The sequence below is a fragment of the Phyllostomus discolor genome, chromosome 4 (genome assembly GCF_004126475.2).
Source record: "Phyllostomus discolor isolate MPI-MPIP mPhyDis1 chromosome 4, mPhyDis1.pri.v3, whole genome shotgun sequence".
Lineage (NCBI taxonomy): Eukaryota > Metazoa > Chordata > Mammalia > Chiroptera > Phyllostomidae > Phyllostomus > Phyllostomus discolor.
In genome coordinates, this window is record NC_040906.2 from 109,696,111 (window position 1) to 109,717,496 (window position 21,386).

The following is a 21,386-nucleotide window of genomic DNA, read 5'->3' on the forward strand; positions in this document are numbered from 1 at the left end:
CTGCCGTTGACTATCTGTGGGATCTCTGGAGCCAGTGACTTGATTTTTCAGGGCCTTGCTCTCCTCCTGTGCGGAATGACAGGTGGGCTCCTGAGCCCTTCCTTGCTTTAGAATTCTAGGATTTCCCATTTGTTAGATGAAGGATTAGATGGGAAATCACCATCAACCTCTCTTGGCTACGGGCGCTGACCTTCCTCTCCTCCCTGCTTCCTCCACAGGCGAGTACCTCAGATTCCTTAATGTGGGTGTGGCTGAAGTGAAGAAATACTTCCTGGGGCCCCTGGCCCCCTCCTGCAAGATGGTGCAGATGATGAGGCAGTTTCTGTACCGGGCCCTGCCTGAGGACTCCTACAAGGCTGCCACGGGGAAGCTCCACGTCGCCCTCACCCGGCTCACGGATGGAGAGAGTGTTGTGGTCTCAGAATATAGGTCCAAAGAAGAGCTCATCGAGGCAAGGGGGCAGGGGCGGGGGCGGAGGAGTGGGCGGGGCCCAGAGTAGGGGCGGGGCCTCCGAGTGGGTGGGACAGGGAAGAAGAGGTTGGAGGGCTAGCTGGCCCAGCTTCTCTTGACTGGCCCTGGGATGATCTACCTATCTTCCTCCCTTCCTTCTATTTCCTGCTTTCCTAATCCTTCCCTTCATTCACCCTCCTGACATCCGTCTGTGTCAGGCACACTGTTAGAGGAGATGGGCAGAGAGAGGTCCAAGACAAATCCAACTTGGTCGCCGTACTCAAGACTTCAGCACCCAGAGTCCCCAGGGGCTTAGCACCTCCTTTTGCCTTTGCCCTGCCTTGGCACTAATCCTGGAGCTTCCCAGAGGCCAAGCGTTACCCGCAGAGGCCCCTTGTCTCCTGTAGGGCCTCTCAGTTTAAATTACTCCGTTTGTGGCTACAGCCTTCCTCTCTGCCCCACTCTTCCAATGGTCCTTGACAAAAGGATTGAATTATCACTAAATGGGTTATCACTTAGGAAAGTGCTCTCTAACAGTGTACATTCTAACCTCATTAGTATAAAATTTAGCTATGAATTACTATTGCTGGAGAATGCTGTGGATATACCCAATTTTCATTCATGATGAAGGGGTTTAGCTGCATGACCCTCTGTCCTATATTTTTATTCCTCTCCCCTCCCCTGAATGCGAGGTCCTTGCCCCATGTTCTCAGATCCCCACACCGGCCTGGCCGTGACCCTGGGGGTGGAGGGTGAACAGGCAATGGGCATGGATACCTCCTCCACCCGCCTCTTGTCCGCCTGGATTTGTCAACACCAGCTCTTCAACACTTTTCTCTCCAGTCTTCTTCCACCACCTTCCACTTCTCTCCATGCCAACCACACACACAGCAGTCTTTGTGCCTTTGTGCCTGCTGCGCCCTCTGCCTGGGAGGCCCCTCTCTCCTCATTCCCCTTCACCCACTTGAGAAGACTCCGACCACTCCTGCTGGGGAACTTTCCTTCATCATCTGCATGCCCCGAAGTCCCCCCGGTTGGGTGCTCCTCCTTTTGGGCCACAATGCCCATGCTCACCTCTATCACAGCACCTGTCACCCCTATTTGCTTACTATCCCCCTCTTTCAGCATTCCCAAGGTGGGCATTGAACTCTCCTTTGAGGCCAGGGCCTGACCCAAGCCAGATATACATTGATGATTGTTGAATACCATTGGACTTCTGGAAATCTAGTGCTGGAAGGGACCCTGGAGATCACTGAGGTCCCCCTCTCCCTTTAAAGCTAGAACATCAGGTCCAGACTGACCAACTTGGTTATCAAGGGCCCAACTAGTTAGGGCCAGGACAGCGACTAAACTTGGGAGGAAGGCAGTGCCTCCACCTTGGGTTTAAGGAAGGCCCTGCTGGCGGTGCCCAAGGCCCCATGGCCTCAGGCATCTCAGCCCTGTTCTCCCCCCGCAGGCCCTCTACTGCAGCTGCTTTGTCCCTGTGTACTGTGGTCTCATCCCCCCGACTTACCGCGGTGTGGTGAGTGCTTCAGCATGGAAGGGGGGCGAGCCAGGATCCAGGGGTGCCTTGGGGACCCTGTGACCCACATCTGGGAGAGCAGAGGGGTGGTCTCAGAATTCAGTGGGAAGAACAAGAGTTGGAAAGGCTCCTATGTTTTCCTATATTAGAATTCCCAGCATAAATAGGTTTCAGGGGCTTTAAGATGAACTTTCCCAACTAGATTGGGCTTCTCTCCAGACACACCAATTGTTTACTGAACCCCGCAAATCAAGATGTGGTCGGCTTTTCAGATTTGCTCAGACTCAAAAGAGTATAAAATGCAGACCTACCCTGGCTAGGGTGGCTTAGTGGCTGGAGGGTCCAGCAGCCGGAAGGTTGTGGATTCAGTTCCCGGTCAGGGCACACACCTAGGCTACAGGTTCATCCTCAGTGTGGGCGTGGGCCTGTGAGATGCCGGGTCCGGATGTGTAGGATCCCTGGTCCTGGCACGGATCCCCAGTCTGAGGATTGGAGGCAGCCAGTCGATGCTTCTCTCCCATTGATATTTCTTTCTCTCCTTTCCTCTCTCTCTAAAAAAACAAATGAAAGTGTCCTCAGGTGAAGATAAAAAAAAAATTATAAATAAAACATAAGAAATACAGACCCTGCAACACTGGGACCTGAAACCTTAAGTAATAGAGACCTTTGGGGTCATCTAGGCTAGTGCCTCCCAAACTTTAATGTGCCCACGAGTCCCTCAGGAATCTTGTAAAATAATGCAAATCTGATCCAGTCAGCCTGGGTCAGGGATGAGACTCTGCACCTCTGACAGGCTTCGGCGGATGTCGGTGCTACAGTCCGCTGCTGGTCCCCTGCTGGCCCCCGGACCTCGGCCTGAGCAGGAGGGTCTAACCCATGCCCCCCTCCTCATTTCATACGTAGAGAAAATGAGATCCAGAGATTAAGTTTCAGCTAGAAGATGGAGCTCAGCTTGTATGTTAGCCATGTACTTCTCGGTTACCCCAGAGAGTTAGAGCCTCAGTATCTGTGGTCCTTTGCTCGTAGCGGAGGAAACAGAAGCCCCAGAGGGAAGGGACTTGAGGGTGGACACGTGGTGGCTGGTCAGGGGTGCTCTGAAGAGTGTCAAAGGGGCCTGACCTCATCTGTGGGGCAGGTTAGACCTGGGGCCGTCTAGAGAGAGCCCTTCCCAAGCTGCTCAGACCCACCAGGCGCCCTCCTCCTCCTCAGGCCATGGGAGCGAACTCCATCCCCCAAGCCTCCCCTCAGCCACTAAGTGACCCCAGGAGGGGTGGTCCGAGATGGGTAGCTGTGATGGGGAGCACCCGCTCCTGCTCTATCCAGTCAGTGTACGGATGCTTCTTCCCCGCAGAGGCCTGGGAGCCCCATCTCAGCACCAGTAAAATGATGGAGGGGAGCCCGTGCAGGAACAGAGCACGGTGGTCCAGGAGCCACTGTGGGCTCACCCTGCGACCTTGGGCACACCATTCACCCACCCTCACCTCGGTCTCGAGGCTCCTCCTGAGGGACCCATTTCCTTGGCATACCGCCCTCTGACCCCACGTGAGCATTTCTCCCTCCACCTCCTACAGCGGTACATCGATGGGGGCTTCACAGGCATGCAGCCCTGTTCCTTCTGGACTGACTCCATCACCATCTCCACCTTCAGCGGGCAGCAGGACATCTGCCCCCGGGACTGCCCCGCCATCTTCCATGACTTCCGCATGTTCAACTACTCCTTCCAGTTCTCCCTGGAGAACATCGCCAGGATGACCCACGCCTTGTTCCCCCCAGACCTGATGGTGAGAGAGAGGGACATGGGGGGTGGGGGATGGGGACGGTGGCAGGGGATGGGATGCAATGGGGGAGCCCATGGGGCCCACTCAGTTTCCTCTGTGTCTCCTCCCCTCAAGTGATCCCTTAAACTTCCTCCTCAACCTGTGTCCTGGCCTTTTCTCTAATGAGCTGTGGGATCTTGAACAAATCCCCTAGGGCTCCCAGCCCCAATATTCTCCCCTGCAAAACGTGGTGATGCCGGAATCACTGATAGGAATGTTAACTGAACCCTGATGTGCAATGTCGGGTCAGCAAACTATGGCCCATGGGCCACATCCAGCCCAGGGCTTGTTTTTGTACACCCTGTGAGCTAAGAACAGACTTGTCATTTCTAAAGGACTCTGAAAAAAAGAGAAGAAGAAATGACGGACACTGTGTGTGGCCTGCAAAGCCCCAAATGTTTACTACTTGGCCCTTTACAGAAGAGGCTCTGTGGGCACACTCGTGTGATCCTTCAGCATCCTCTGCAATAGATGTTATTATTATCCCCATTTTACAGATGAAGAAACTGAGATCGTGAGAGGTTACACTCACACAGCCACACAGGCAATATGTGGAAACACTGGGATTTGAACCCAGTCTCCACACTTTGCTCTTCATATGGCCCAATGCACTGTCTCTGCTTCTACTATAAACACCTCACCATCTCCCACCCCGAGGAAGCTGATGTTTGGCTGTGAGTGGCTTCATACACTGACATAACATCATGATGGACACGTGACCAGGAGCTGCTCCCAGTCCTTAGCAGAGAGTCAAGGATGGGGCACGAGATGGGTACATTTTGAAGAGCCCATCAAATAAAGCCCAAGAGCAATGAAAGCAGCTTCTCTGGGAGAGGGGACCTCAGCTGTCACTGTTGCTGCAGCCTGAGTGTCTTCCTGGTGTGCCCACCTTGCAGGTCCTGCACAATTACTACTACCGAGGGTACGAAGATGCCGTTTCATACTTGAGGAGGCTGAGTAAGTACCATGCGGAGTCTGAAGAGGGGGGATCTGGGGGGTGGGCAAAAACAGGAAGTAGAAGGGCTGAGTAAAGAGACATTCCCCCCAAATCTGTGACCTAAAGGTGCCCTTCACCCAGGACAGCCAGACATGGGCACAGGGACCAGACAGCCTGCTGTGTCCAGGACAGGCCACTGAGGCCAGAAATTAGGGTCTCCGTGCGAGAGGGGCTGTTAGGGTAACTGATGGGACAGTGTCCTGGGCTTCGTCAAATATGTTTCTGGACTTACAAACTGTACTCAGGAAATACATAGCTCATACCTTCCATTCTCATGTCATTTTGTTCTCTTTCATTTTTACTCTTTCCAATAAAATCATATTGTTAATGTAGAAATAGATGCAACTAGTTTATATTTATATGAGACTTTGAATGATCAACATATTGATCAACAAATGAGAACAAAGAGCCCTTGCCCTATGTTGGTTTGGAAAGAGTAAATGATAATGGAAAAGTTATAATAAAAAATAAACTACTAAAAAAAGGAGAGAAAGAAATCCTGGTCCTCACACCTGTGCACCATCAGGAAGAAGGGAGATTCTAATATGTATGCATCACGCATTTAACATGGTGAAGGTCACGGCGCACACCTCTGTTAAAAGGAAAGAAATGAGCTTTTCCATATTTAGAGTTAATTTCTATAGAACATATTTCCAAAACAAAGGGGTTGCTGGATCCGAGGTGGCTTCCCGACGTTCTGTCATGTGTCTCCGTGTTGTCGTGTGGTCTTTATAACTGCTTGGGGGAAGTTGTAATATCCCATCACAGTTGGACAGAAGACTTTGATCTCTCCTTTGAGTTTCCAGCTGCTCAGTAAGCACCGCTGTGGTGGCTTTTTTGTGCATGTGGATTTTAAACACATTTGGGGAGTGAGATTAAGGGGTTGAATGAGGTTTTTTCCTAGGGTATATTCACTATTTTTCCCTTCAAAATTGCTTCCAGCTTTCCCAAGCTCCCCTTGTCCTGACCCTTTACTTTCTCCCGACAAGGGTGGGGGTTGGGGTCACGAGAGCAGGATGGAGAGAACGTGGGCTCCGGAGGGTACCCACCCCTCTGGCTGTGTGAGCTCAGGGACCTCACTCCACCCCTCTGAGCCTTGGTTCCCTAATCTGTAAAAGAGTTTGGAACCTGGTTCCTGACACCTACCCACTGTGTTACCTACAGCGGGCAGTTAACCTGGGGCTTCAGTTCTCTCATCTGGTCATGGAATCTACCTCAGGTCATTGTGGAGGTTAAAGGAGCGAAGCCACCTGCAGCCCTTAGCACAGTGCTCAGATAACCAGTAGTTCTTGCAGTGACATCATCTATGTCCTTGCTGAGGTCAGTCCAGTCCCCTGCCCACTGTGACCTCTAAGACAGGCCCCTCCCCCACCCCTCTGCAGGACAGACTCCTTCTAACCCTGACTCTCCTCTGAACTCCGCCATCCTCCACATTTACACAGGTGACATTAAAGTTGTGAAAAGTGAGTCCCAGCTATCCAAGAGGTGAATGTCTTGAGGGGTGTCATGGGGGGGTAGAGAAAGGGCCTCAGGAATAAGAGGGGCTGGCTGCTGGGGCCGAGTGTCCTTTTGCCACCAGTTAGGGGACCCTCCATGCTTTCCTCAGTGGCAGTGTAGGTTGGGGACCCAGGGTTTGGGGGATTCTCTGATTTGGGGTTCAGATCTTGGAGCAGATACTAATGTCCTGCCCCAGGAGGACCCCTCTCCACCCCAGGTTACAGCCTGGCTACTGGCTACTTCAAACCAGTCCCTCCTCTAGAAACTTAACTTTCATTTCCTCGCAAGGCAAGCCCTGGGGAGGGTCATAAAGTAGGTGCTTAAGCATCTCCAGTTCCCTTCCCTCATTTCTCAGTAGCACCTTCTCCCACACTTCTGCCTCTGGGAAGGACCCCGTGCCTTCCACCCTTAGCTGGCATGGACAGGTAGGAATGGTGATCCTAAACCCAAGGATGAAACTCTAATAGTAGCATTCCAGGCACCCACTCCTGACTTGGGACAGGATGAGGAGGATGGCGGGATTTCCCAATGGACCTGGAACCACTCCAAGTAGGAACAGACACAGGTCATAAGGGAGACCAGCTCGTTTTACCTCCTCTTCCAGTTTGCCAGGGTGTGTGTGGCTCTCCAGCGCAAGTTTCAGTGCCACCACCTAAAGCCTCTTGGGTCTGGCCGGGCTGAATTTTTCTCTCATCACCGGCACGAGCAGGAGGTACTGACACAGCCTGAATAAGTGGGGTCTTAATCCCTACTTGCCATCTGGGAACAGAAAGGGGGAGTCTACCCCAGCTTCCCACCCAACCTCTTTCTGGGGTGCAGGGGGTGGGGGGTCAGCTCCAGCAGGAAGCCACATTCACAGGTGTCACCCTCGACTCAACCCCGCCCTGGCCCCTCTTCCTCCCCCTCCTAAGAGACCACATGCATTTCACTATCCCTGCTGCTGGGCAAGGCCCCCTCTCCAAGCCTGGCCTCCCTGGCAGCAGCCTTCTGCCAAAGGGAAGGGCGTGCTCGCTGGTGGGCTCGAACACCCTCCTTCCCCACACGGACATCTGCAGTGGGTGGTGAGTGAGGTTGGAGCTCAGACGATGCCATGTTTAAAAATAGCCATTTTGCCTCCAGGTCCCTCCAGCCAAACCTACCTACCTCCCTTCTTCCCTCCCCTCCTGCCTACCTGCCATTCTTCCTTTTCTCTCCCTCCCTTCCTACCTCTCACAGTTTGATGTTTTCACACACACACACACACACACACCCCTGTGCAACAGCACCAGACCAGGGCAGGGAACAATGCACCAAGCCCGAAGTTTCCTCATGTCCCACACCGACACCCACCCTCTCTTGCCCACTCCCAATCCCTAATCCACCGTTGATCTACTTTCTGTCGTTATAGATGAATTGCATTTTCTGGAGTTTTTGATAAGTGGAATCTTACAGTGTGAAATCTTTTTTGTCTGCGTTCTTTTACTCAGCGTAATTATTCTAAGATTCACCCATGTCATTATAGCATGGTATAACTAGTTCACCCCTTTTTACATTCCATTCCGTTGTGTGAATATACCACAGCTCATTTAGTCATTAATGTTAATGGACATGTAAGTTGTACTCCCTTCAGACTATTATGAGTAAAGCTGCTATAAACACCCATGTACGTATCTTTGTATGGACATGATGCTTTTATTTATCTTGGGTAAATACCTAGCAGTGGAATGATTATATCATATGGTAGATGTGTTGTATTTATATAAATAAAATTATATACAATTATGTGTAGTTCTACTATATAATTATATATAATTTGTATATATAAAATTATGATAAAAGCACATAATATAAATTTACCATCTTAACCATTTCTAAGTGTACAGTTCAGTAGCGTTAAGCACATTTGTACTGTTGTAAATTCCAGAACTTTTCAGCTTGCAGAACTGAACTCTGTCCCCGTTGGCCAGCAACTCCCCATCCACCTCCCCCAGCCCCTGGCAACTGCCCCTCTACTTGCTGCCCCTCTACTTGTTTTTTCTAATGGTTTGACTGCCTTAGATACCTCACATAAATGAAGTATACGTACAGTATTTGTGATGTTCTCAAGGTTCAAACATGTTGTAGCATGAGACTGGATTTTCTTAATTTTTAAAGCTGAATAATATTCTAACATGTGTATATACATTTTCTTTGTCCATTTAGTCACCAATAGACTCATGGTTTGCTTGCACCTCTTGGCTGCTGTAGACAATGCTGCAGTGGACATGGGTGTGGGAAGATCTCTTTGAGATTCAGTGTTCAATTCTTTTGGTGGTTTTATGAAAGCACCAAACCGTTTTCCAAAGTGGTTGCATCATTTTACACTCTCACTGACAGTCTATGAAAGTTCCAGTTTCCCCCAATTTTCACCAATACTTAGCATGGCAGGCCTTTTTAATTCTAGCCATCCTGATGTGTGTGTAGGGGTATCTTACTGTGGTTTGAATGTGCCTTTCCTTAACGATGAGTAATGTTGAGCATCTTTTCAGTTGCTTCTTTGTCATCCACGTAGCTTCTCTGGTGAAGTGTCTGTACCACTCTTTTGCCCATTCCCCCTAGACCTTCAATAAACTTTATTTTTTAAGCCAGTTTTAGGTATACAGAAAAAGTATGAATATAGTACATCCAGGTTTCCCCATTATTATGTTTCACATTTATTAGATATTATAGTACATAGTATGGTATATTGTTTATAATTAATGAACCGACATTGATAAATTATTATCAACTAAATCTATACTTCATTCAGATCTTCTTAGTTTTTACCTAATGTTCTTTTCCTGATCCAGGATCTTATCCTGGATAGCCCCTTACATTTAGTTGTCATGTCTCCTTGGGCTCCTCGCGTTTGTGACAGCTTCTCTGACCCTCCTTGTGTTTAGTGAGTTCCATCCTGGGTTCTGGTCCTGGCCAGGTATTATGCAGAGTGCCCTCAGCTGGGGTCTGTCTGATGGTTTTCCCATGATTACACTGGGGTTGTGGGTCTGAGGGAGGAAGACCCCCGAGGCACAGTGCCACTCTCCTCACATTTTATCGAGGGTGCCTACTACCCACGGGACAGACACATCACTGGTGATGCTGACCTTGCTCACCTGGCTGCAGCGGCATCTGTCAGGTGCTCCACTGTGCAGTTACTCTTTCTCCTCTTTCCGTTCTGTGCTTTTTGGAAGGAAGTCACTATGCATAGTTTACACTGAAAAAGTAAGGGATTAAACTCCATTTCCTTAAGGTCAGGATGTCTGCATAAATTATTTAGACATCTGCATGGAAGATTTGTCTCTTCTCCCCCATTACTTATTCAATCATTTGTTTATATATGTATGAATTCATGGGTATGTATTTTATACTTTGGACTATTATTCAGCTCAATTTTTGTACTCAAATTGTTCCAGCTTCAGCCATTGGGTGCTATTTCAGTTGACTCTTTTGCCCATCTTTTAAAAAAGCTGCATTGTTTGCTTCGTTATTTAAGAGCTTTTATGTTTTCTAGATAAATGCCCTTTGTCAGGAATATTGTTTGTAAATATTTTCTCTCAGTCTGTGATTTCTCTTATCAGCAACTTTTAAGTCTGCCCCAGTCTTGTCTATCTTAGAAAGCTGGCCCTGGGTCCCCTCGCTCTCCTGTCCCCCAACACAGTCCTGGTCCCTCCCTCTTCTCACTCTGCAAGGCCTCTCTGGGCAGTCTTGTCCACAGCCACATCGCAGCTTCCGTTCTGCCTGGGGTGGGGCTCCCACAGGCAGGCATCTCTAACCCTCGTCTCTTCTCTGAGATCCAAACCCATACACACAGCAGCCCCCTTGTCATCTCTCCTTGGGCCTCTCTGAGGCCCTCTAAACTCAACATATCCCCTAACAAGCTTGTGACCTGTGCTCATCCCAATAACCGCTCCCCACCCCCGCCCTCCCATGGTCACATTCTCAGCAGATGGCACCAACATCCATCGATTGGGCTGGCCACCTACCTCCCCACACCCCCAAATCAATCCACCACCAAGTCTCATTCATTTACCTCCTAAACAGAAGCTCCCACTGATTTCTACCTTCTTCCAGGTACAAACCCTAAACACCTCTCCACAGCACCCCAACAGGTTTCCCTGGGCCCCCCATACCCTTGTCAGTGAGTCCCCTTGCAGCAGCCACAGTGACCTTGTCAAAGTCAGAGTCAAGTCAGCACATCCCTGCCTAGAAGTCTCCTGGTCTCCATGGAAACAACACGTCCCTGCGTGATCTGGTCCCTGAGCCTCTTCAGCCCCACCTCCCACCACCGTGCCCCACGCCGGCTCCAGCCACACTCCCTCTCAGGCCCTCAACATCCTTGGTGCTCCTTTGAACCTCGGCCTCTGTGTGTGCTGTTCCCTCCATCTGAAACAGTGCTCCTCCCACCCCACGCTGACCATCCCCTGACCACCCGCCCTTCAGATCTCAGCCCAGATGTCCCTTCCTCTGGGAAGCCTCCCAGTTAAGTCCTCCCTGCCTCCCTTTCTCCTAGTTCTGTGTTCTCCCGTGCCCAGCACTTGTCTTGATTAAAACTTGAGATTATCTGAGCGGTCAGGACCAGTCTTACCTATCTTCGTTTCCTTCACCTCCTCAGTGCCTGGGGGAATATCTGGCACACATAGGTACTCAATAAATATTCACTGAGTAACTGAACCAATCCTCAATCAAATACTCGGTGTAAATTCAAGTAAGTAAAGAAAGGCCATTGTTGAGAACTAATCCAGTTTATAAAAATAATTTGGAAAAAAGTAATTTTTTGCAAACACTCTGCTGCTATCGGAAGTTAATAATGCTACTTGTGACCCCATGCTCTTGTTTTTTCTAGATGCTGCTTACATTAATTCTCCCTCCAGAAGAGTGATTTTCCCCCGGGTGGAAGTGTACTGCCGGATAGAACTCGCCCTTGGCGATGATTGTCCTGAACGCAGTAAACCAAGCCGCCAAACCGAGCAGGCCAGTCTGGAAGAACCCACGCAACCTCACACTCAGCAGGCTCCCAAAGGGGAAGGAAGCAGTGGCCACGGTCCACCTGTGTCCCCACCTGAACAGACACCTGAATCCACACAGGAGCGGCCTGTGGAGTCGCCCGTTTCACCACCTGTCTCTTCATTTGAGCAGTCACCTGCATCGCCACCGGCCTCCTCATCCTCACATTGTCCAGCTGACTCACTGCCTGTATCACTTCCAGCCGCGCCCTCACCACCCGGCTCAAGACCCAGCCTACCACCTGTGTCACCGCAGCAGCAGGCACGACCGACTGGATCGCCACCCCCATCCCCACCCTCCCAGTCATCTATGTCAATCAGGCCACCTGTGGGGCCGTCCTTGGTGGGGACACCTCAAACGTTGCCTCCATGTTCTTCCGCATCACCTGCACAGCCACCCGTGGAGGGCCTGGGCTCAGAACAGCCCCAAGGTATGGACCCCCTGGCTTCTCCTGGCTTCCTCATGTCCGGAGCCCCTTGGCAAGCGTATGACAACATGGTGGCTGATAACCATTGCTTTAAAGGGCTAGGCTGGTGAAGTCAGGGTTAGCTGTAGGGGCTTTCCCTGGAATGAAGACAGGCCACCACAGGGGGCAGTGTACTTGACATTTGTTCATTTCTTTAGTCCAGTGATTCTCAAAGTGTGGTTTCCAACCAGCAGCGATGCGTCACTTGAGAACTCATTAGAAAGGAGAATTTTCAGGCCCTACCGCAGACTTGCTAAATCACAGACTCTGGAAGTGAGGGGGGGACCCAGCTATCCTTTTTCCCAGCTCTCTGTGTCATCCTTTTGCCTGCTTATGTTTGAGAAATGCTGTTCCGGTAAATTTTTGTTGTTATAGCCGCTGTGCCAGGCAATGCCAGGCAGAGAGCGTGGTCTTGGAGCACTGCCAGTTGCCTAACTATCTGCAACTAGTTCAAACGAAATGAGTGCAGGGATCAAGAGCCAGCAGTTAGAAATGTTTGCATGCATGGCAGCAATAAGATACTGCCATGGTGTCGAAGAATTTACCTAATTCATTTGATTGTATTTTTCAAAAGTACTGGTCTATTATGGACTGCAAACAAGGGTTTTCAAAAACAGGTCCTTTGCTGCAGACGGTCTGAGAAGCACCACACTAGGGGCTGCAAAGACGAGCAGTTCTCGGTTCCTTACTCTCAGGAAATCTCCCCTCTGCAGAGGGAATGACATGAATACTGACCTCTAAAATACAAGATAAATGATTAAGTTCCATATTACTAACAAAAACATGCTGGGGGTATTCACACAGAATGAGATCGCTTCGCTCTGGGGATAAGGAAGGCTCTTGGAGAGGACCTGGTGAGATGAAATGAGCAGGATATTGACAAGTGTGGTCTGTGGGGTGGGACAGGGCAGACTAAAAAGAGTATTTCAGATTTTGCTTATTCTAGAAGCTCAGGTACAAAGAAAGAAAGTGCAAGGTACATTCAGGATGAAGAGGATACCTGTTTGGTCACCGTGGATGTCCAGGGTGGGGCAAAGAGGGAGGGAATGAAACCAGGTTGTAGAGTCCTTATGGTCCATCAGCAAACTTCCGCAGATGAGCAAGCTTTCCTTCTTTTCAGACCTACCCCAAGCCACAGGTGGCCCTTTCTCTGGAGTAGGTTTACTTTGATTCTTTTCATTGCAATGAGACAAAAATATAAGGACATTAAGAGACAGAAAATTGGTCAATGTGTTTCACATGCTCTCTTATTTCCTGTTAAATAAAATGCACCTATTTTATGTTATCACATCTGTGCCTAAAGGTGTGACCTTCAGGGGCCTGAGCAATCCTGGGTCCTGAGTCAGCATTCCTCCCTCATACCTCATACTGGGGGTGGGCAGAGGGTATGGAGAGCCCAGCCAGGGGCGATTTTACCCCCAGGAGACACGAGGCAATGTCTGGAGGCCAGAAATGCTGCTAAACTTCCTACAATGCACAGGACAGACCATAACAAAGAATTGTGGCCCTTAAGGGCAGTAGTGCTGCGGGTGAGGGGCCCTGTTAGAGCCTCCAGTGGAGCCTCTACCTCGCCATAAGGCAGCTGTGGCAGCTGGGCAGAGAGGGTTAGTGTTGCCAGTCAGGTAGCAACGGCCATGCTGTTGGGTGGGGTGCTGCAACAGGCCCTAGGAAAACCTGTAAATGAAGGAACTGCAAATTAATTTGAGATATCCACCAGTTCTCCAAATGAAAGAGCTTCAGGTAGGAGTCCATATCATTTTTATTTACGTGTATTACATTATTATATAGTAATCTTCATGTATTATATATCCCTGTACTCTGAAAACATACAAAGGGCTTACTTAAGAACAATGGTCATAAAACTACTAATATTTTCTATTCCAACAACAACAAAAAAAAACAGAAAAATGCATTACATAAAGCAGGTGATGGAAGGGTCAGTCCCTGTGGGGTTTTTCCTGGAAACGCTCCGCTCCCTAGCATGTCCACTTTTTGTGAGGGGATCGTCGATGATGTTGTGTGAAGGTCAGCATCAGCCCTCCTCAGAGGCCACTGCATTGTTGTCGAATCCAACAATATGGTTTTGGTCCTAAACATGAGAATTTGAGAAAGAAAGAGTTCTTTGCTCTTTCTGAACACTCTTGCTTACTTCCTATTGTTCTATCAAAAGTGACTAAGTACCTCTGCCCCACACCATCTCACTCTTGTCTCCTACATTTTTATTTCTTTTTGCTGTAGTTCCTCTTGCCTCTTTAATTCCCCCAAGTACGAGACCTCTGGTGAGTGTGAAGGAGTCCACCAGCAAGCCCGACACCTTGTAAGTTTCTCCCTCACTGAGAATGCCTTCTTTCCTTTGATGGGAGTGGGGCAACTAAGTGACATTTTCCATCCTGTCAGCTGCCTTAGGAACATTGGGGTCCTTTTCTAGTTTGTGCGATTGCAGACTACCATCCCTCCCTGGTCTTCTTCAGTGGGGACGGTGTGTGAGAAATGGGCCTGTTCGTGCCGATAACATCATTCTCTTTAGCTTCCTGCTGCACGCACTAGGGATGCACCTACTCTCAGTGCAGTGCGACACTCCAGTGACATCTCAGTTCAAGAGAGCAAGTGGGCTGCTGCATCCTGGCCTTGGATAGCCAATGCGTGCTATGAACTGAGGGCCTCCCTTAATCCAAAAGATTTTTTATTGGCATGATAAGGAAGCTAATATTCCTGTGTTGTAGATTGTCCCGGGAAAAATTGTATTTACAATGCGCATCAGTCATCTGGGTGTGTAACGGGCTCCACAATTATCTTTGCGGCCATTAGGCGCAGCCCAAGCATCTCTATACTTTTGAGTCCCCAGGCTCCCTTTCTGGCTGGACACCAGTTGGGTTAGTCAGTGGGAGGACAGTGGGAGGTCAGAGGGTGGGTCAAGGGCATTTCTGCCCCGAACCTCATGCCCGCCTACCCGGGCCGCTCTGGCAGGGGTGGGGTTCCTCTGGGGCCACAGCGAGACTGATGGGGAGAGCAGGGCCTGCAACTTTTGAGGCTCCCACCCCATAGCATGTCATATCAAATACATTAAAATATACCTGATTCTTTCACTTAATGTAATTTTAATTATAAAACTTTCTGTAAGAGTTTGCATATATTTAATAATTTTGTGCTTGGGCATAAATTATGCTTTTTGTTCACATGATTTAAACTATTGCCTTGACAAATAACTATGTAAAAGTTTGAATTTCTATTGACTAGTTAGCATGGCATTACTCAGATAAATATTCACTGATCATGAAGTAAAGGTCACGGGGAACTCTGATGCTCCCGGGACTGAGAAGCACAGCACGGGAGTGTCTGATACCTTCTGAGCTAGAGCAGGGCCCTGAGGGTGGAGGACGGGACATCAACAAACCACTCAAACCACTCACTGCCTCTCTCTGCCCAGGGCGAGCCCTGCTGCAGGCCCCCGCTGGGCCAGTGAGGTATTCAAGAAGAACAAACTGAAGGCAAGTGGCACGAGAAAAGGCTTCCCAAGACAACCACGATCCAAAAAACCAGGCAGCAAAGTGCAGTGAGTATGACTAATGTTTCTTAAGTTCCGCAGGCAGGAGCAGCTTTGGGAGTGGTCTGCAGGAAAATCTTCAAGGGAGGAGGGGGAAGAGGGTCAGGTGTGAGGGCTAGGAGCTGGGCTTTGGGGTTGGATGCACCCAAAATGAAACCTGTGATCTGCCACGGCCTTGCTCAGCATGCTTAGGATACATGGCCTCTCTGAGCCTCTATTTCCTGATCTGTAAACTGGAGCTAATACCAACTCATGAAGCTGCTGTGCGCATTTAGTGAAGTCAACTGTGTGCATTGCTTCTCAGAGAACAAGATGTACAACAGCACTTGATAATTAGCAGATCCCACAGTTCTGTAACTCCCAGAGGTTGGCTAGCTACCTCTCAGCTTCTGAAGAAACTACACCAGAAAACCAAACTAGAGAGGTCAGTGCCCACATGACCCTCAACATGTCAAGCTCCTAACTGTTCCCACCCTCCAACTAAAAGCCCTAGTCAATGTAGGCCAGCTTCTTATAGCTTTTTTACTATATTATATTGTCATTGATTTACTCGATCGACATTTATTACCTAGTAGGTGCCAAGTACTCTTCTGGGCTCTGGGGAAATCAAAGATGAATTAAACTCGATCCCCAACTCTCAAGAGTTTATCTTGAACTTTGAACTCAAGACCAAAGACAAGAATAAAACCTACTAATTTGATGAACTATGAGCCTCATATAAACCAAGCCTTAAATTTTTCCTTTTTTTTCTACTGAACAATAACATTGTTAAAGGCACACACCTACATACATACATACCCACAGACTCAAAATGCCAGCCTCAAACACAAACCAAACCGGGTGTCATCTATAATTATTTTCCTGGATTATCAAAGTATTCTCCTAAAGGGACAGGCCCACATTGCTATATAGTTTGCTTCAAGCTTTATTGCTCAGAAAAATATCCAGTCCTTCTAAGGGACATCCTTCCAGGTTGCTCCTGTGCCGAGTGGGGGTCCCTGGGTGGTCAGTGGGGTGTTAGGTAGATGACGTCAGAGTCTCACCTGGGGCAGGTAGGTGCTTTGAGGGTCGGGGGAAGCAGTAGGGTGGGGAGGAGATTCTCAGGGCTGCTACAGGAAGTGGGGCAGACCCACAGGGCACTTTCTGGATTAATGGATGGGCAGGGAGCATGCAGGACCCAGCAGGCAGTTGGGGGTCTCTGGTGGTCACTGTGTCAGTGCAGTCTGAAATTATTCTCATTCTGTTCCTTGGTGTCCATACCCAAGACTTCCTTGACCTTTGGGTGTCATATCTCTGACCCTAGGTCGTGAGAATGCAGGCTGGTCTGCAGTGGGTGTGGGGAAGCCTTCCTAGCTGGGAGCCAGGTCCCGACTCAGGTCCCCTGATTCCTGGGCCAGCCTCTTCCCGCACATCAGAGCAGTGGGAACTATGCGTTTCAACCAGAGCTGCCATGGTTGGCAAACTTCTAGGAATCAAGGTGCTTTATAAAAAGCAAATGGTGATGAAAACAAATAAACAACACTCACAAGCTGTGAGAGACACTGCTGTCAGTGGGTCACACATGCTGTGTCCAGTACTCCTTTATAGCACAGGCTGCAGAGCTGCCTGGAGGCGACCCACCGTGGATGATCTTAAGCAATCCCATACAGACTCACTGCTCTGAGCGTCAAAGACCAGGGTAGGTGCAGAAAAGAGAAGCTAAAAAATGTTAGGCATAGAGAATTGCTCATTTCCTCCCAAACTGCCATCACAGGGACACCGTCACAGCCATGGGCGAGTCCTGTGTGAACTCCTGGTCCCCAGCTGATATCCCTCCCAACAAAGACTAGAGAGGCAGAAATGAAAGCTACAGCGTAGGTGTTCCATACGTTAATATGTGTGTGAGTGTGCATGCATATGGGCACACATTTTAAATCAGACATTCAAATTTATACTCTGATATTGTATCAGTTGGTTATCACTGCTATGATAATGCTGCATAGCAAACAACCTCCCTGCACCACAGATCTCAGTGCATTACAAAATAAAACTTTGTTTTCCTGTTTCTGGGTCTATGAGTGGCATGGTGTAGCTCTCCTTAGGCTACCAGCTGGGGTCAAGTCTGCTCCCTGGCCCTTTCATTCCAGGACCAGCAGTTACACCAGAACTGACCTTCTCCAGAGCATGGCTAGACACATGTGTCAGCATAGTTTTCCTCTGCCGGCCGGTCTGTCCTCCTACAGAGTCCAGCGGCTCCATCTCCCTTGGGTGGCCTCAAAGTGGAAAGAGGAGAAATTGGGAGACCGCCTGCAGGCTATGACGGCAAGTGGCGGAGGTCCATCTTGCTGATTGCTACTCAGATCCTCCTAACTGTCAGACTTTTAAAATTTCTACCACTTAGAGCCTCTCCTCTGAGTTACTATGGAATTTCCACCTATTAAAATGTGAATATAACAATAACAGCTAAAATGTATGTAGTAGTTACTACGTCCTAAGCACGGTGGCACAGAGAGGTTGCGTAACATGCTCAAAGTCACACAGCGGGTAGGTGGCAGAGCTAGGATCCAAATCCAGGGACCTGTCACCAGCGTCTGGATGTTGACCACAAAGTGATACAACAACCCAAAGCAGCCACCCAGAGCTGGAGCGAGAGCCGGAAGTCCCAGGGTCTGGTCCTAGTTTCTCCATGTGGGCGGGGAGAGGCCTGGAGTTGCAGCAGGAGGTGCACAGGGAGGCCTGGCAGGCAGGTCGGGCTGCCATGCCAAGGAGGTTGGACTTCGCCTGTGGTGCTGGGCAGTCCTCGTGGGGTTTACACAACAGAACGACACAGTCAGATTTGAAAATCATCCTGTAATGTGCAAATGTACATGCCAGCGTGTCTCCAAGATGGGTTCAGCACGTGTCTTCCTGCAGTTTCCCCGAGAGGGCAAGTGACTTGCCCAGGGTCACACAGCAGGTAGAGGAGGGTTTGGAACTCAGGTCTTCCCTTCCCCAAGATTTGTCTCCTTTCTCCTCACACGTGCTTTCTCAGCTTCTCCCATCCAGATCTGCCCCCTGCCCACTCGACTTTTCTGTGCTCTCCACCTCCAAGACTGTCTGGGTCACCTATGGGCCTCATCCCAGCGGGACCCAGGAATGCAGCTGTCCTGAGGTGTGGACCACCCTGGGGTGTGCCTGGAGGCTGGGCACTGCCTGCCTTGTCCCTAGTTGCTGGGATGACCCTTGAACACCATCAACCCAGTGTCCCTTCTGCCCCCACCTGCCTCTTCCTGGTCATAGTCAAGGCCAACACTAGCCCGTAGTGCCTTGTGCCCTAAGAAAACAGCACACCTTCCTCGTGATCTTGACTGCCAGCTGCTGGAAGGTTGTTCTAATACACCGATTTTGTTAAAACAATTGACTGCTAACTGCTAGAAATCTGTGTGAATGATATACAAAGCTACAAAACTGTGTGGATAACATATAGAAAGCAGTACAAATGACATACGACATAAATATGTCCACAGAGTGCCCACCCCCGATGTTGGCAGTGGGACATTGCACAACTGCACTCTGACCCTGGGGCCACCCCGCCTCCTCCCCCTCCCCAAAAACCCAAATATTAACCGGACTTTGTAGCCCCAGTAATGTGTCAAACTCTCTTATCAATTCCTGCTGTGCAAATGGGATTCTCCATTTGCAAAAGACCCTTGTGTAATAAAGTGACCCTTCTAACTGGTTTTTGGTATGAAGGGAGAGCTCCAATTTGGACGCATCAGGCTGGCTAAAGTTGGGCCTGGCTCCTTGCTCGGACTGCCCAAGGGGTGTGAAGCTGTGAGGAACATTCTCGGCTGGAGATGAGGGGGAGGGAGTCCCAGATGAGGGACTTAGACTTGACGAATCTGTGTCTTCCCCTAGGACGCTGTGAGCCGAGAGAGAACTTGAGCTGGGACAGGACAGGACCTGACAGCCCCGAGGCCGAGGCTCCTCCCTTCTGTTCTCAGATGCTGGCCCCTCACCTTGGCCTTTTGGGGACCAGGGCGGCACCCACTGTCACACCTGTTGGTGCAGGGGGTCCTGCTTCTCCCGGGTGACCAACTTCTTGTCTAAACATCCTCTCAGCTTCCTTGTGGGCCTTCCAATCCTTCCACTACCCTGCTCTAGACGGGCAGACAAGGACAGACAAGCAAGTGGACTGGAACTGAAGAGCATGCCGCACCGCCCCCTCCTGGCTGGCAGGGCTCAGCGCCTCCCTCCCAAGCCCTGCCTGAGTTTGCTTCTTTGAGACTGGCAGGATCAGTCCTAGCCCACAGGATCTATCTGGCCCACAGAGGGCAACCCTGGGGGGTCAGGCAGGGCTGAGCCGTGGACACTTTCCTGTTTTCTGTGGTGTCAAAAAAAACAGGTTCTTCTTTTGTTTTGTTTTAATTCACACAGCATACTAAAAGCTCAAGTTGGAACTCCCGGACTCCACCTCAGACGCTTGCTGGAATCCCCTGATGGCACTGAGCTGGCGTCAGGCTTCCAAGCTGCCCGGGGACTGTCTGGCGCAGCCGTGTCCAGCTGGTGGCCCTGGACTTCCTGGAGTCCTGGTGTAGTGCTACAGGAAATCAGGGGGTCAAACACCCCTGCCCCGCCTGCCCCCTAGCTGGAATGAGGGCAGACTCAGCTGTTCACACCAAAGTGAAAATGTTCCATGATAAGGACACCTTTGGCCTCAGTTTTTCCAGCCTGTTCAGAAAAAAATTAGCCCCTCTGCTCCCCAGAGTGCACATAACCTCCCACCCCAGCCAGGCCCAGTGCAGGAGCCCAGGCTGTCCCCAGGCCTCAGACGTATTGCCTAGCAAATCCTGGAACACACATCCCTGGGGGCTGGGTGGAAGACGGCCCTGAACCCGGCTGGGGCCCCTGGGAGGACTCTCAGGAACTTAGCCGTGGAGGGAGGAGCTGTTATGGCCAGGAGGCCCCAGGGAGCCCACTTTTAACAGGCCGGAGCAGAATCAAGTCTCCAGTGTCCTTGGACCCCCTGCTCACTCTGATTCTGTGGCCCAGACCAGTCAAGGGAAGCGCCCGGGTCCTGTGGAGTGACCCGCCCAGCCACAGGCCTTTCCTCCAGGAGTGGCCTCACCTTTGGCAAGTGGCCGCGGGCCCAGAGGCCTGAGACGCAGGAACCAGGGGAGGGAGCGTATCAGCCCGGCACAGCTCAGGAATGTGCATCGCTTGGCATGCAAGGGAGAAGCGAACATGGTGCTAGCTGCCCTCTTACCCCGAAGCCTCTCTCATGTTCGTTCTAAGTATCAGTAAAGCCCCTTGGATGTTTTCCTTCATTTTGCTTAATTTCCTCTTTCCCCACTTTGAGGTGATCAAGAGAATTGTTCTTTCGTTAGTTGCAGGGTTGAGGGGTAAAATACCAGAAGCTTTGTTAAGTTTGAATTTCAGATAAACAGTAAATAGTTATTTAGTATAACTATGTCTCCAGTATTACAGTTATTTTTGTGTGTATCTGAAATTCAAATTTAGCTGGGGCCCGATATTTTTATTTGCTAAATTTGGCAACCCCTAATTAGTTCTTTTCTCCTTTTTATGCTTAAAAAACACTAATGGATTGTTTTTGTTTTGTTTTTTTAAATATTTATTTATTTATTTAGAGAGGGAGAAAGGCGGGAGAAAGAGACCGGGAGAAACATCAGTGTGAGAGAGAAACTTGGATCTCTTGCCTTTCACATGGAAGACCAAACCCACAACCCAGGCACTGATTCACCCTGATAGGGAATCAAACTAGTGACCTTTTGGTTCACAGGCCAGCACTCAACTAACTGAGCCACGCCAACCAGGGCTATTGGGTTGGGGGTTTTTTTATGCCATAGTCACCATGCTTTGAAACTGGGATGTCTCACTGGTGCCAAGGCCAAGGCCAGGACATTCTCTGGTTTCCCAAACAAGTATATCTGAGTGATAGCTACAGTGCTGCCCTCGCTGTGACCCTGCTAACACCCCGAACTCAGCCAGCTCCTGGCTGACCCATTATCTCTGACTCACCCACTTAGCCTCCTGACTTCTCAGGGTGAGAAATTAGGTTAATTATGTCTTGACGTTACTTGCCCTCCTTTTAAGAGCCTTTCAAAGCAGCCAGG

The 21,386-nt window shown here is 49.9% G+C and overlaps 1 protein-coding gene across 2 annotated transcripts in view; it reads left to right on the forward strand.

Annotated features, from left to right (window-relative positions):
- Positions 1 to 20,796, forward strand: part of PNPLA1 (patatin like phospholipase domain containing 1) — a 40,968-nt gene extending 20,172 nt beyond the window's left edge. The window contains exons 2-10 of one of the 2 annotated variants that reach the window (XM_036024026.1): positions 219 to 451; positions 1,907 to 1,972; positions 3,544 to 3,753; positions 4,686 to 4,746; positions 11,124 to 11,714; positions 13,989 to 14,067; positions 15,178 to 15,303; positions 18,319 to 18,424; positions 19,171 to 20,796. In XM_036024026.1, the coding sequence (XP_035879919.1) occupies positions 219 to 451; positions 1,907 to 1,972; positions 3,544 to 3,753; positions 4,686 to 4,746; positions 11,124 to 11,714; positions 13,989 to 14,067; positions 15,178 to 15,303; positions 18,319 to 18,424; positions 19,171 to 19,197 (1,499 nt within the window). In that variant the 3' untranslated portion in view covers positions 19,198 to 20,796. The remainder of the gene's footprint in view (positions 1 to 218; positions 452 to 1,906; positions 1,973 to 3,543; positions 3,754 to 4,685; positions 4,747 to 11,123; positions 11,715 to 13,988; positions 14,068 to 15,177; positions 15,304 to 18,318; positions 18,425 to 19,170) is intronic. The other variant, XM_036024027.1, reaches the window with a different exon arrangement.
- The last annotated feature ends 590 nt before the right edge of the window (positions 20,797 to 21,386 follow it).